The sequence below is a fragment of the Peromyscus eremicus genome, chromosome 4 (genome assembly GCF_949786415.1).
Source record: "Peromyscus eremicus chromosome 4, PerEre_H2_v1, whole genome shotgun sequence".
NCBI lineage: Eukaryota > Metazoa > Chordata > Mammalia > Rodentia > Cricetidae > Peromyscus > Peromyscus eremicus.
In genome coordinates, this window is record NC_081419.1 from 137763583 (window position 1) to 137776816 (window position 13234).

Genomic DNA, 13234 nt, shown 5'->3' on the forward strand with positions numbered 1-13234 from the left:
CCACCTCGCTCTTACTCCAGGGGGTGTGCACTTTGTTTCCGTGTATGTTAAAAGTGTCTTGCAGGCATGGTTGAACAGTCAGGTGGCAAAGGCAGGCAGATCTCTGTGAGTTCAGGGCCAGCCTGGTCTACATAGCCAGTTCCAGGCCAGCCAGGGCTACATAGTGAGGCTCTGCCTCGAAACAAAAGTCATATAATCATTTTTTAATGTCACCACTCTGGGATTGATGAAACTCACAGAAGAGTCTTAGTAGAAAATGACATTTTGCAGAACTACAGGACACCAAGTAAACAAAGAGTAGACAAAAACATGTAGAATTCAAAAGGGGATAAATGCCTTTATAAAAAGATGTTTTACATGGACTTTTTTTTTGTTGTGTGTGCATGCACACACTACCACACACACGTGTGGAGGTCAAAGGGCAGTTCGCTGAAGTCGGCTCTCTCCTTCCATTGTGCAGGTCCCAGGATTAGGCGGTACTGAACTCCGGTGGTCAGTCTTGACAGCAACCATCTTTACCCATGAGCTACCCTGCTGGTCCCCAAAAGAAGCCTTTTCTAAATACCAACCAGGTACAGCGTTAAATGTGCTCATTCCATGTGGCATTAACTCTCTACCCAGTTCTGACACTCACAGCTGTTGCTGGCCTGGTTGTACCTATTCAGAAATAGAGGCTTAAAGAAACTAAATCCTGCTGGCCAACCTCTCATAGCAAGCAGGAAAGTGGCTACACCGTGATCCTGTCTGTGTGGCCTGTGAGTCAGCCAAGGTGCCCCATACTCTCTTCTTCTGCAGAGAAAAGCTATTCCCCACCTCCTCCCCCACCTCCTCCCCCACCCCCTGAGAAGAGCAGCCCTTTGGGTTCTAGGGTCTTGTGGTGAGCCAGTGAGTGGGCCATGAACAAGAACCACCTCAACGTCTTTGTTACCTGCCTGCTCTTAGGAGAGGCCGCCAGGGGGCGCCTTCCGGGTCTGGCTTCTACAGCCGTGGGAAGCCCACATCCGCCCAGCAGGTGTCCCTGCCCAGAGCAAACAGGCGGCTGGGGAGCCCCGGGACCTTGAAGATAAGGCTTGGATGAAATATATCTAGTGCGAGCGTTGGGGGCAGAGGTGTGGAGGGTACCGAAGACAGTGATACTAGACGTGCCCAGAGGGCAGCGAGAGAGAGGCTGGGGCCTCGACCAGCGGCCATGGACCCCATGGGGACAACAGGTGAGCCTTCACCCTCCTGTGGGAGGTCCCCTGAGAACGACGAAGGACATGGACACACACACACACACACACACACACACACACACACACACACACACACACACACTGTACGAATGGAAAATCTGGGGCCCAATAAGGCTGCCAGCTGGGCTCCAGGCACAGAACTAAACCTAGGTTCCTCTCTCTTCCTCCAGAGCCGCCTGGTTCTCTGGCACCTAAGAGTCACTAAGCCTTTCTTCCGTTCCCTACCCCACCCCCACACGGCACGTTCAGCCCGCTCTATCCATTTTTCTGTCGCTGGTTCTCGGCAGAGCAGGCCCGCGCCCCCTAACCCTCCGCCGCCCCGCCCCCTGCTTCCTTGAATGGGCCCATTCTGAGCAAGGCCGGTGTGTGTCTCTGGCTCCAGACTGCCTTCCCATCCGGGATTCTTCTCCCTTCTGGCTTTCCAGGCAGGGTAGGAGAACAAAAATCCCTCTGGCAGGGCCTGTCGTGGTAGGGTGACTGAGCTAGCAAGATGTGCCAGCCGCTTGCTGGTGGAGGTAGAAGGTAGGGGGTGCCTTTTCTAGAGTGGGGCCATAGCATTCGGGGTTGCCATCTGAGTAAAGGTCCAGGGGACCTTTGAGACTCAGTGTTGGCTCTTGACTATGGTCCCTCTTATCCTGCTCTTGGCCTAAGTCAATACGCACTCACTAAAACCTCACCTGCATCCCGGGAATCTTAGAAAGTCAAAGTAGCTATCGTCTCAACTTCAACTTTCCAAACCTGCCGTTCCCCCAGAGGAAAGTCGGTCCGGGGAGGGCAAAGGGAATCATCACTCGAGGGCTTACTTTGAAGTGGTGGCCCCCACCACTGGACTGACACTGGACCCCAGTTCTCCTAGATCTAAAGAGTCAATCCTTACATTGAAGAGGAAGTTTCTCCGATGCCCTTAGGGTAGGGAACGTGAATTCCCAAGGAAGGGGGAGGTCTATGGGGTCAAGAGCTGACCAGGAATGGACACTTCGGGAAGGTGCCAGAACCTAGAGGGAGGAGATTAGAGAAGGAGGGCCTGTGTGTAGTCGGCCTTGCTGGATGGGCATCGGAAAAGGCACTACTGCAGGTCAGACGTGGGCACGTAGGCAGTTAAGCACTGTCCCCCTACGGGCTTTTCCGCCGGCTTCCCTGCAGACCCCTCGGTGCCCCCGGGCCCTTTGACTCACCTGAGCCTCCGGGACAGCTCAGAGGCGCGGCTACAGAGCGACGGGCCAAGCCTCCTGGGGAGTTGGACCAGGTAACGGCGTGGGCAGCTTGCCCTAGGTGGGGACTGCCAGACAGCTAGAGCGAGGCGAGGCGGCAGCTGCATTTAACCTGGGGCGGGCGGGTGGGGAGGGGGAGCGCGGGCTGCGACCCCTCCCACTGGCAGGGAGCGATCGCCCCCTTCCTCTGAGCTCCCGGGCCGGGAAAGAGCGGCGCCCCCTTGTCCTGCTACTCTCGGAGCTGCAGGCGCGAGCTGCGGGGCCGGCCGGAATTCGGCTACAGCTGGAGTCGGGTGGCGACACTCCCGGCAGCCGGAATGCGCTGGAATCCTACACGAGACACTTCCCAGAGGAGAGCCCCAAGAGGCGGAGCGGTCCTGGCAGCCGCCTTGGCCTGGCTGGGCTTCGGAGGACGCGCCCGGTTCTTGCCCTCCGCTGTCCCTTCCAGGAGTGATGAAAGGCCGGATTTGGCCCTTAAAGGACTCAAAAGGACAGCCTCGGAGTTCTTAGCTCTCTCCAGGGCCCAACCTGCTAATTTCCCAAATATCTCCCACCATGCTCCGTTTAATTGTGTAAACTTCGTGAGAACCCATCCTCACCGGCTAAACTCTCAGACTGACAAGCAACAGACCCCAGAGAGCTGAAGTAGCTCCACTCTACAAGGCCAATGTCCTAATTCCCTGCATTCAAAGAAGGGAAAATCCCCGTAGCAATAAGCCAGGGTGTTGTTTGGGCATTAGAAAGACTCAGATCCATCCCCGTCCTGCTAACGAGGCTTGAGACCTCATTCACATTTGCACTGGTCTGCTTGCTGGAATTGAGATTGTGCCCTGGACCTGGAGCCGGCAAAGGCTGTTTCCTCTTGCGTATTCTCCTGGGGTGAAGGCTTAATTACCATTCCCACAAAGCCCACCTCCATCTGAAGACCAAATGTAGGGCTTTTAAAGGCAGCCAGGAAGCCACCCACGCAGTGCAGCACCTGGGTGATCCTGGCGGGCTCTGTACAGGCTTCATGGAGCACAACTATTTAGCCCATGACCCAAGTCCTCCCCTTTGCCCAATATTTCTTCCCCAGAGCTTTTGGGGAATGTTAATCAACCCCAGTCTTCCACTTCAGCTTTGTGCTGATTCAACTCTTGACTCTCCTTCCTGTGGCTGGGTGGCCCATTGCCATTCCTAGGTCACCCCCAGAGCATGCCACCATCCTGAGGGAAGGTGTGCGGACATGCCTGCAGCAAAGATGTGAGCAGACTGTGTGGATCCTGCATGCCAAGGTGGCTCAGAAATCCTATGGAAATGAGAAGCGGTAGGTGATGCCACATCCACTCCCGGGTCTCCGCAGCCTTCAGTCCTATGCACCCTTCCAAACCTCCCACCACTTAGCTGCTTTTACATCTTGAAGGCCTCAAGGCTGACACCTCAGCTATTGGCCAACCAGGGTTCTGCTCCTCAGCAGAACAATAGATACCAACTGGGATCTACAGCGGAACTTCACGGGGACTCTCAGATCCCCACATCCCCGCTCACTATCCATTCATTCAGTTCCTTACTAATTGTCACCACCAGGCCCGTGGTCACCGCGGGGCGCGAAGCATCCAGCTGCACAAGATTGACACTCAGCATCTTCACTGAGTGTGGGAGAGGCAGTTACTCCCCACAAATCAGCAAACAAGAAACTTCAGATCGTGAGGAGAGCTACAAGGAAAACAGAGCAGGGTCACCTAGTAGAAACCAAAGCTTGAAGGGTCAAGGAGGTCAAAGGGCTCTTTAGGAAGTGACATCATCAGAACTGAGGTCCCAATACTGAAATAGAGCCAGACATGAAAAGAATCTCCAGGAAGCATTCCAACTAGAAGGGACAGAAAATGCAAGGACCTCAAGTCTGCTAGTCCTGTAAGAGGATAAGAGAGGAGAGAGAGAAGAGAGAAGAGAGGAGAGAGAGAGAGAGAGAGAGAGAGAGAGAGAGAGAGAGAGAGAGAGAGAGAGAGACTGGACAGAGGAGGGGATGTTACAGGAAATAAACAGGAGAAGCAAAAAGTGTTCAAGTCGTGTGAAGACTTGGGTTTTTGGGTTTTTTTTTTGTTGTTGTTGTTGTTTTTTGGTTTTTCGAGACAGGGTTTCTCTGTGTAGCTTTGCGCCTTTCCTGTAACTCACTTGGTAGCCCAGGCTGGTCTCGAACTCACAGAGATCCTCCTGGCTCTGCCTCCCGAGTGCTGGGATTAAAGGCGTGCGCCACCACTGCCCGGCAGACTTGGGATTTTAAACCACTAAAAGATTCTAATAGGGGACTATCATAATTTTACGAATGTTTTCATATAATATTGTTTAATTTTAATTTAATAATATTAATTTCAAATAATATTGTTTATTTTTATATATTTGGGGGTAATGAGATAGATTCTGACTTTATAGCTCAGACTGCACTTGAACCCACAGTAATTCTCCTGCCTCAGGCCCCATCCCCTCCAGTGCCCAGTGCCTGGATTAGGATTTCAGACATAAGTCACCACACCCAATTTAGTTTAACTGGTTTTTAAAAAGATTTATTTATCTACATATTAATGTATATAGGTGCTCTGTCTACGAGCATGCCTACACACCAGAAGAGGGCATCGGATCCCATTACAGGGGGTTGAGCCACCATGTGGATGCTGAGAATCGAACTCGGGATCTCTGGAAGAGCAGCCAGTGCTCCTAACCTCTGAGCCGGCTCTCCTGCCCCTTGACTGTTATTTTCACTGCTGTTATTGTTGTTGTTACTCTGTGTGTGTGTGTGTGTGTGTGTGTGTGTGTGTGTGTGTCTGTGTGTGCGCACCACAACTCATGTTGAGGTCAGAGGATAACATTGTGTAGCTGGTTCTCTTCTACTTTTCAGTGGGTTCTGGGGGTCGAACTCGGGTTGTCAGGTTTACCCTGGCAAGCGTTTTATCTGCCGAGCCAGGTGTTATTTAGGAAGTAATCTGGTTGCTGTGTGAAAAACAAGTCCCAAGAGAGGCAGTCACAAGGGAGAGACAGTTGGAAGGCTGGAAGTGGGGAAGGCAAGAGGCAGCAGCTAGGACGAAGGTGGAGGTGGAGGAAGCCAATGGATTCCAGATATGTTTTGAAGGTGGAGTGGGCAGGACTTACTGATGGGTTTAATAAGCAAAAGAATGTTCTGTGTTAACGAGATTCACTCAATTAGGAGAGGAGAGGGAATTGTGATTCTTTGGGTTTATGTCTCTTTGAGACACTTTCAAGACAGTGAAAATGATGTATCCAGTTCTCTGTGTGTTCCCAGGTTCTTCTGCCCTCCGCCCTGTGTCTACCTCGCCGGTCCTGGCTGGAGGGTGAAACCTGTGCAAGACCAAGGTGAGAGCCAGCGAGCGCGCTCAGGGACTGTTCTCGCCGGAAGGACAAACTAATTCAGCAGTTGCAGGCGCAATCTCGTTGCTCCCTCTGGCGGCAAGAACTAAGTTTGACTGGCACCTGAGTCTCCCCAATCCCTCCAGGGTTAATTCCCGTCCTTTTGTAGCCCACCAATCTGTGGAGACTGGGCCCACCGTCTGCGGTTACATGGGACTGGACGGAGCGTCCAGCAGCACTCCCGAGACGCAGAAGTTGAATTTCGAAGAGCAGCCGGACTCAAGGGTGAGATTGCATGAAAGAGCATCCAATTCCTGCCCCCAGCCCTGCCTCTTCTTTGCAAAGGACTCCCCAATTCCTCCCCAGAAGCCAAGAGACTGGCGGGGAGGCCAGAGAGTGGGTTCTGATCCAGAGTCTAGCTAGTGCGGCTTCTTGTCATCTCTGATGGGATGGATGTCATAGCTGCGGAAGGTTGGCGCATCCGCTGGCAGAGAGTTGAGATAAAACGGGTTCCATCCCCATGAGTCCCGTAGGAATTTGGTTGTGCCAAGACCCTGTACATCTCCGATGCCGACAAGAGGAAGCACTTCCGGCTAGTGCTGCGGCTTGTGCTCCGAGGAGGCCGGGAGCTGGGCACCTTTCACAGTCGCCTCATCAAGGTGATCTCCAAGCCCTCACAGAAGAAGCAGTCGCTGAAAAACACAGACCGTGAGCCGGGGTGGAGTGGGAGGGTGCAATTCAAATCCAGAGCTGTATAAGAGGGAAGAGGGTGCAGGGGTGGAGTCAGGGTGAGAGGTGGAGTCTGAGTAGAAAGAAGGGAGGAGTCCGGGTGAGTGGCTGGCCAAAACCAAGAAAAAAGTCACCCACATACGGAGATTCCCCACGGGATACAGGAAAGAGACCAGATAATCAGATTTGAGGACGGCAGTGCGGGACTCAGAACAGATAAAAGCTGTAGCCAGGTGCCAAACCCGGAGCCGATTAAAAATGACCTTAAGGAAGTTGTGTCCCAGATCCAAGCAGTGTTCTGGTTGGCTCTTGGTATTCAGGAAAAGTGAATGGCATGGTGACATAGTGTGATGGCTAAGAGTGCAGAATCTGGCGGTCTGGGTTTGAACCCCGTCCTGAAGTTTGCTAGCTGTGTGGTCTTTGGCAGGCTGAGCCGGCAACAGGAGAATCAACTGAGTGGATACATATATTTAGAAAAGTAAAGGTCAGGGAGATGGCTTGCGGGGTAAAAGCACCAGAATCTGAGTTTGGGGCCCCATAAAAGCTGAATGTATGTGGCTGCAGGCGCCAGTGACCCCAGCACTGAGCAAGGAGGGTCAGGCAGATCCCCCTCCAGCTCTCTGGCCAGGAAGTTCTAGAAAAACGGTGAACTCACAATCCAGTGAGAGCCTGTGTCTCAGAAAATAAGGTGAAGAGTCACAGAAGATGGTAACTAGGGTAAACCTCACACATGCACACACTCACGGTCATGCACACAGATACAGAAAAAGAGAAGGAAGGAAGAAAGGGAAGGAGGGAGGGAGGGAGGGAGGAAGGAAGGAAGGAAGGAAGGAAGGAAGGAAGGAAAGAAGGACATATTGTATAATAAATTCAATGGAAGGGGCCTGGACTAGGTACAAATGGCATGCCATCAGTCCATCCAGCATTAACAGCAGAGAGGAAGGCACTCTGTCCAGAGCCTTATCCCCAACTGGTCTAAGTCCAGTGAGAAAATAAAGCTGGGTCTCGGAGCACCTGCCATAGGCTGGAAGACACTCTGAGCTCTAGAAAAGTTCCTCTGCTTTCATACCATGTGGTCTTTGCTTAGCAGCCAGCCGTCTATGCAGCTCCTACCTGCTTCATGCTTCCCCACCCCAAAAAGCCTCCATAACTCAGCCTTCACCACATGGTGTTAGCATTTGATATGTATATCCTCCAGACCATGAACTCATACAGAGTAAAGCTGGAACCAGTTCACACCATCAGCACCCAGCACAGTACCTACCCCAAAGCAGGTCCTGAGTGACTTGATGAACTCAGTTCACTGAACTGAAGGATGTCCAGTCGCACCAGGGAGCTGGCAAGGTCAGAAGCCGAACGGAGCAGACCCTAGCTAAATGGCTGCAAAATACTGATACCCATCGTGTCCAGGCCAGCGGGCATATTAGCTAGGGTGTCACAAAGGACAGAAGATCATCAGGGCAGACTGAGGGACCACATGAGGCCAGGGCACTGATTCCACTCCCCTCACAGTGTGCATCTCCTCGGGCTCAAAGGTCTCCCTTTTCAACCGCCTGCGCTCCCAGACAGTGTCCACACGCTACCTCTCTGTGGAAGATGGAGCCTTTGTGGCCAGTGCAAGACAGTGGGCTGCCTTCACACTCCACCTGGGTAATCACGTGAGCAGGTGCGGGCTGGGGGCTCCATGTGTGTCAGCATAGTTAATCAACACTTCAGGAAGGTAAACAAGTGTGACCGAGCCGTGGGGAGGAGGACTAAGGCTTGCCCCTGGCCTCAGTGTGTCAATGACTAGCCCAACTATTCTGATCCCAGTGGCTATGCCCTTTAGGTGGCCCAGGGAGCACACCTTTGTGGAGATGACCACAGATTACGTATCCAGGATTAGAATCTTAGTCTTCGCTTCTTCCATCGTGGCCAGCAGCGGAGTGATGTAAAGCCAGAGGTGAAGAAGCAGGGTTTGGGGCAGAAGTTCTGAAGGCTTTGCTCTTTTCTTTCATCTCCAGCTGATGAGCGCTGTTCCCAAGGGGACTTCCCACCTCAAGAAGGTTATATCCGCTATGGCTCCCTGGTGCAGCTTGTCTGTACGGTCACGGGCGTCACACTGCCTCCTATGGTATGAAAAGGGACTTTGTATCCACATGGGTAACCACAGATCAGTACAGAAGTGTGGCCACTGTGGGCAGGGCTGGAGGGTGAAGCCTGCAGGCCTAAAGACACCTACTCTCTCTTAGTGTTTAATGGGAGTGTGCCTGTGACCTCATGGCCATCAGAGTAGAACTGCCTGGCTGGGAGAGCGGCCAGCCTCTGGGGCACCCCTGCACCTTGCCACCCCTCTTCCTGACACCCTTCTGCTGCAGATCATCCGCAAAGTAGCCAAGCAGTGTGCCCTCCTTGATGTGGACGAACCCATATCCCAGCTACACAAGTGCGCATTCCAGTTTCCAGGTGATACTCCAGGAGGGGGCGGCACCTACTTATGCCTTGCCACAGAGAAGGTGGTACGATTCCAGGTAAGAGATGGAAGCTACCGAGCATACTAGACAGAATATAGAGGGCCGTAAGATAGAAGAAGAGCTCGTCTACAAAGGCTGCTTCTTCTTAAGTAACAGTGCCGTCCATGCTAGATTAGAGTCATAGAAGGTAGAAAAACAATGTAATTACTATTAGTAAATAATACTCCTTCCCAAGGGCTTTTAAATGTTGCGATATGAAATTGCAGAATATATGAACTGGAGAGATAGCTCAGCAGTTAAGAGAACTTGTTGCTTTTCCAGAGGATCCAGGTTCAAATCCCAGCACCCACATGGTAGGCCGTAACTTAACAACCACCTGTAACTCCAGCTCTAGGGGATCTGACACATTTTTCTGACCTCTGAAGGTCACACACATATGGCACACACTCACATATATATATTAATAAAAAGAAAAACGTTGCAGAATATAAATAAAATCATAGTAGGAAATAGTATTATTACTCAACAAAGTTATAGGATGTCAAGACACAAAATTATACAGTATGGAAAACAATAATTATTAAGTAATATTTCTCCCCAAAAATATTACTCTGGAATGTTAGTAGATAGAATCATAAAATATAGAAAACAATAATTATAGCCAGGTGGCGCACACCTTTAATCCCAGCACTCAGGAGGCAGAGGCAGGTGGATCTCTGTGAGTTCAACCCAGCCTGGTCTCTGGAGCTAGTTCCAGGACAGCCAAGGCTACACAGAGAAACCCTTCTTGAAAAAAACAAAAAGAAAAGAAAAGAAAAAAAGAAAAAGAAAGACTTAAGAAAACTAGTTTAGGGCCAGGCATGGGGGTGCACGCCTTTAATCCCAGCCTTGGGAGTAGGGAGCAGAGGCAGGCAGATCTCTGAGTTCAAAGCCAGCCTGGTCTACAGAGTGAGTTCCAGGACAGCCAGGGCTACACAGAGAAATCCTGTCTCGAAGAAGAAGAAGAAAAAAAAAAGGAAGGAAGGAAGGAAGAAAAGAAAACTAGTTTATTAGAAACTAAACTGGTTCAAATATTTTAGTTTACTAAGTGATGGAATGTTAAACTCCTGGGGATGGGGAAATGGGTAGTTGGTAAAGTACCTGCTGTGCCAACTCTGGCACCTGAATTCGATACCCTAGAACTCACATCTGTTTTTAAAAATTGAGCATGATGGCTCATACCTGTAATCCCAGCACCTGGGAGGCAGAGACAGGAGAATCCCGGTGCTTTCCTTAGCCAGTCTAGCCAATGAGCCAACTTCAAGTTCAGTGAGAAACTGTCTCAAAAATAAAGTGGAGAGCAAGCAATGGCCACCTCCGACCTCCATACCGGTACACACACACACACACACACACACACACACACACACACACACACACGTCTATACACACATAATAACTACACAGTACAAATAAAAAAATACTGTTTTAAAAAGAATGAGTTTGGATATACATCCCATACGGTGTGGGGGCTCACCCAAGCTCCCTGGGGCAGATATGCCAGAAAGCTTAGAAGGGAAACGTGGTGAGGCTGGACCACTAGCAAAGCTTCAGCTCCATCCTTTGGACTTCTTGCCAGGCTTCCCTGTGTCCCAAGGAGGCCAACAGGGCACTGCTCAACGACAGCTCTTGCTGGACCATCATTGGCACCGAGTCGGTGGAGTTCTCCTTCAGCACCAGCCTGGCCTGTACTCGGGAACCTGTCACTCCAGTGCCGCTCATCAGCACTCTGGAGGTAAACTGCATGCAGGGTGGTGTGCGGCAGCCAGCCTGCTGGCTCTGGGAATGGGGGTTGGGGGTGGCTATCGGAGGAAGGACAGGAGGATCCTTCTATTCTCCCTACACACACACACACACACACACACACACACACACACACACACACACTCCCCAGTCACCTACATCTGGTCCCATCCGCCCCTAGCTGAGCGGCGGTGGTGATGTAGCCACGCTGGAGCTGCACGGAGAGAATTTCCACGCTGGGCTCAAGGTGTGGTTTGGAGATGTGGAGGCAGAAACCATGTACAGGTACCGATGGGGCGGAGGGTAGGGGAGTGGGTGCAGCTTGGTCCCAAGGACCAGAGGCTGGAATGTTTGTCCATCTTATCCTCCATGCCCCACCCGCAGGAGCCCGCGGTCCTTGGTGTGTGTGGTGCCAGACGTGGCAGCCTTCGGCAGCGACTGGCGTTGGCTGCGTACTCCCATCACCGTGCCCGTGAGCCTGCTGCGTGCAGATGCGCTCTTCTACCCCAGCGCCTTCTCTTTCACCTACACCCCGGAATACAGCGCGCGGCCGCGGCCGCCCAACGCGCACGAGCCCGCCCCTGATGCAGATGCGCTTCTCGAGAGCATCCACCACGAGTTCACGCGCACCAACTTCCACCTCTTCTGCCCCAGCTAGGCACCGCCACCTGCGGCCGATGCCCACCCGCAGCTGTCCCTGGAAGGAGGTGGATGTATATTCAGCTTCCTTGTCCCATTACTATGAAAGGGCAAGAGGGAGGGAGATTTCTCACCTGTCCTCAGACATATGGGAACTGTCAATCATGAGTGATGTTCTAATGTCTTCATGGCGTGGACTGTTTCCTGGTTGTTGTTGTTGTTTGTTTGTTTGTTTTGTTTTTGTAACCTTGCAGATCCATCCTTTCATCTTTGTTTCTTTCTGGCTCTTCTTCCTGTGTCTTTGACAGACTCTGAGGATCCAAACCCAGGGGATTTGACCTTCAGACATCTGTGTCCCCAATAGAAAACAAGTCACATGAAGTACAGCTAGCATGTCTTGGATCCTGATCCTGTCTGGAGTCCCTCTTAGAGCTAGGCATCTCTTGGCTACACATCCTATGGCACCCTCACCTAGGTTTGATCTCTGGTCCACATTAGCAGTCAGGCAGAGGCCTAGGACAGATGTCAGGTTTTTGCCTTTTTCACTGTACCACGGCCACTTCTCCTTCAGGCCCAATAGGAAGCAACCTGCAGATAAAGAGCGATCTATATTTCAGGTATAGAGAATGAGAATGCACTGTGGCAGGGGGTGAGGGGAATGGGGGGCTGCTGGATGCTCCCCAGGTTCTGTCCAAGTCAGAGTCTGATGGAACAGGTACCTTTATGACTCTGTAGGGAAGAAATGTTATTCGAGGCAGCAGATAACTTAAGCCTAGGGACCATCTGAAAACCCTGGAAGCCAGCAGCTAGCTATACCCCCCCATACCAAGCAAGAAGATAACGCAGACTCAGAGGCAAGCATAGAGCCTCTTCAGACCAAAACTTTCCCAGATCAAGGCAGACAGAAGTTATGGGACAACTGAGAAATAATAGAACTGAGAAATGGGCCTCTGAGCATGGGACCCATGGCCAGAACTACAGACTATCTCTGGTCAGCCTTTGCTTTTCCTTCCTACTCTGTGATTATATGAAAAAGGAAATTGGGTAGGATCCTGGCTTGGGCTGTGAAAACCAAAGACATAGAAACAATGGTTGTCAGTCTCTGGTCTTGCCTGGTAGGGAGAACTGATTTGAAATATGGGCTCAGTCTCTGGCCATACCACCCTGAACATGCTAGATCTTATCTGAAATGTGGGTTCAAAGCTCTAATGATCTGGAACTTTCCTTAACCCTTGGAGGAAGAGCTCATTTCCTGTAAGCCTCCCCACCCCCAAATGTGGAAAGTCCCATAAGAAAGCAGTAAGATTTGTTGATGCCGGGTGGTGGTGGCGCACGCCTTCAGTCCCATCTCTCGGGAAGCAGAGGCAGGCAGATCTCTATGAGTTTGAGACCAGCCTGGTCTACAGAGTGAGTTCCAGGACACCCAGGGCTACACAGAGAAATCCTGTCTTGAAAAAAGAAAGAAGGAAGGGAGAAGGAAGGAAGGAGGAAAGGAAAGGAAAGGAAAGGAAAGGAAAGGAAAGGAAAGGAAAGGAAAGGAAAGGAAAGGAAAGGAAAGGAAAGGAAAGGAAAAAAGAGAGACTCCATAGAGTCTTCACTGATTTCTTTTCCTTTTTTTTTTTTTTCTTTCTTTTCTTTTTTGGTCTTCACTGATTTCTGTCTACTATCAACAAGCTGAAATTCACCATGAAAGACAAGGAGGAAGAAACTTGCTCAAAGCCCATGTGGCCCCTGACAGTGACTCTTGGCTAAGAAATACAGGGCACATTTTCGATGAGCTCGATCCCCAGCATCAGTACCTGCCCAGACTTTGTGTCACTATCCCATGAGAGTCCAGAGCATA

General features: G+C 51.2%; 1 protein-coding gene across 1 annotated transcript; it reads left to right on the plus strand.

Moving 5' to 3' along the window:
- The first annotated feature begins 1189 nt into the window (after positions 1–1189).
- On the plus strand, positions 1190–11410 carry Rbpjl (recombination signal binding protein for immunoglobulin kappa J region like). Its single transcript, XM_059259750.1, has 12 exons — positions 1190–1211; positions 2379–2481; positions 3627–3752; positions 5724–5794; positions 5958–6073; positions 6322–6496; positions 8030–8167; positions 8521–8630; positions 8875–9027; positions 10589–10744; positions 10934–11037; positions 11137–11410. The coding sequence occupies exons 1-12, from the start codon at positions 1190–1192 to the stop codon at positions 11408–11410; spliced, it is 1548 nt and encodes a 515-aa protein (XP_059115733.1).
- The last annotated feature ends 1824 nt before the right edge of the window (positions 11411–13234 follow it).

Bases quoted from the DNA above. Each gene is read 5' to 3' on its own strand.
- Rbpjl (XM_059259750.1), top strand. From the start codon at position 1,190: ATGGACCCCATGGGGACAACAG. The intron at 3,753-5,723 runs GTAGGTGATGCC...GTGTGTTCCCAG, and splicing joins TCCTATGGAAATGAGAAGCG to GTTCTTCTGCCCTCCGCCCT. The intron at 6,074-6,321 runs GTGAGATTGCAT...TGAGTCCCGTAG, and splicing joins AAGAGCAGCCGGACTCAAGG to GAATTTGGTTGTGCCAAGAC.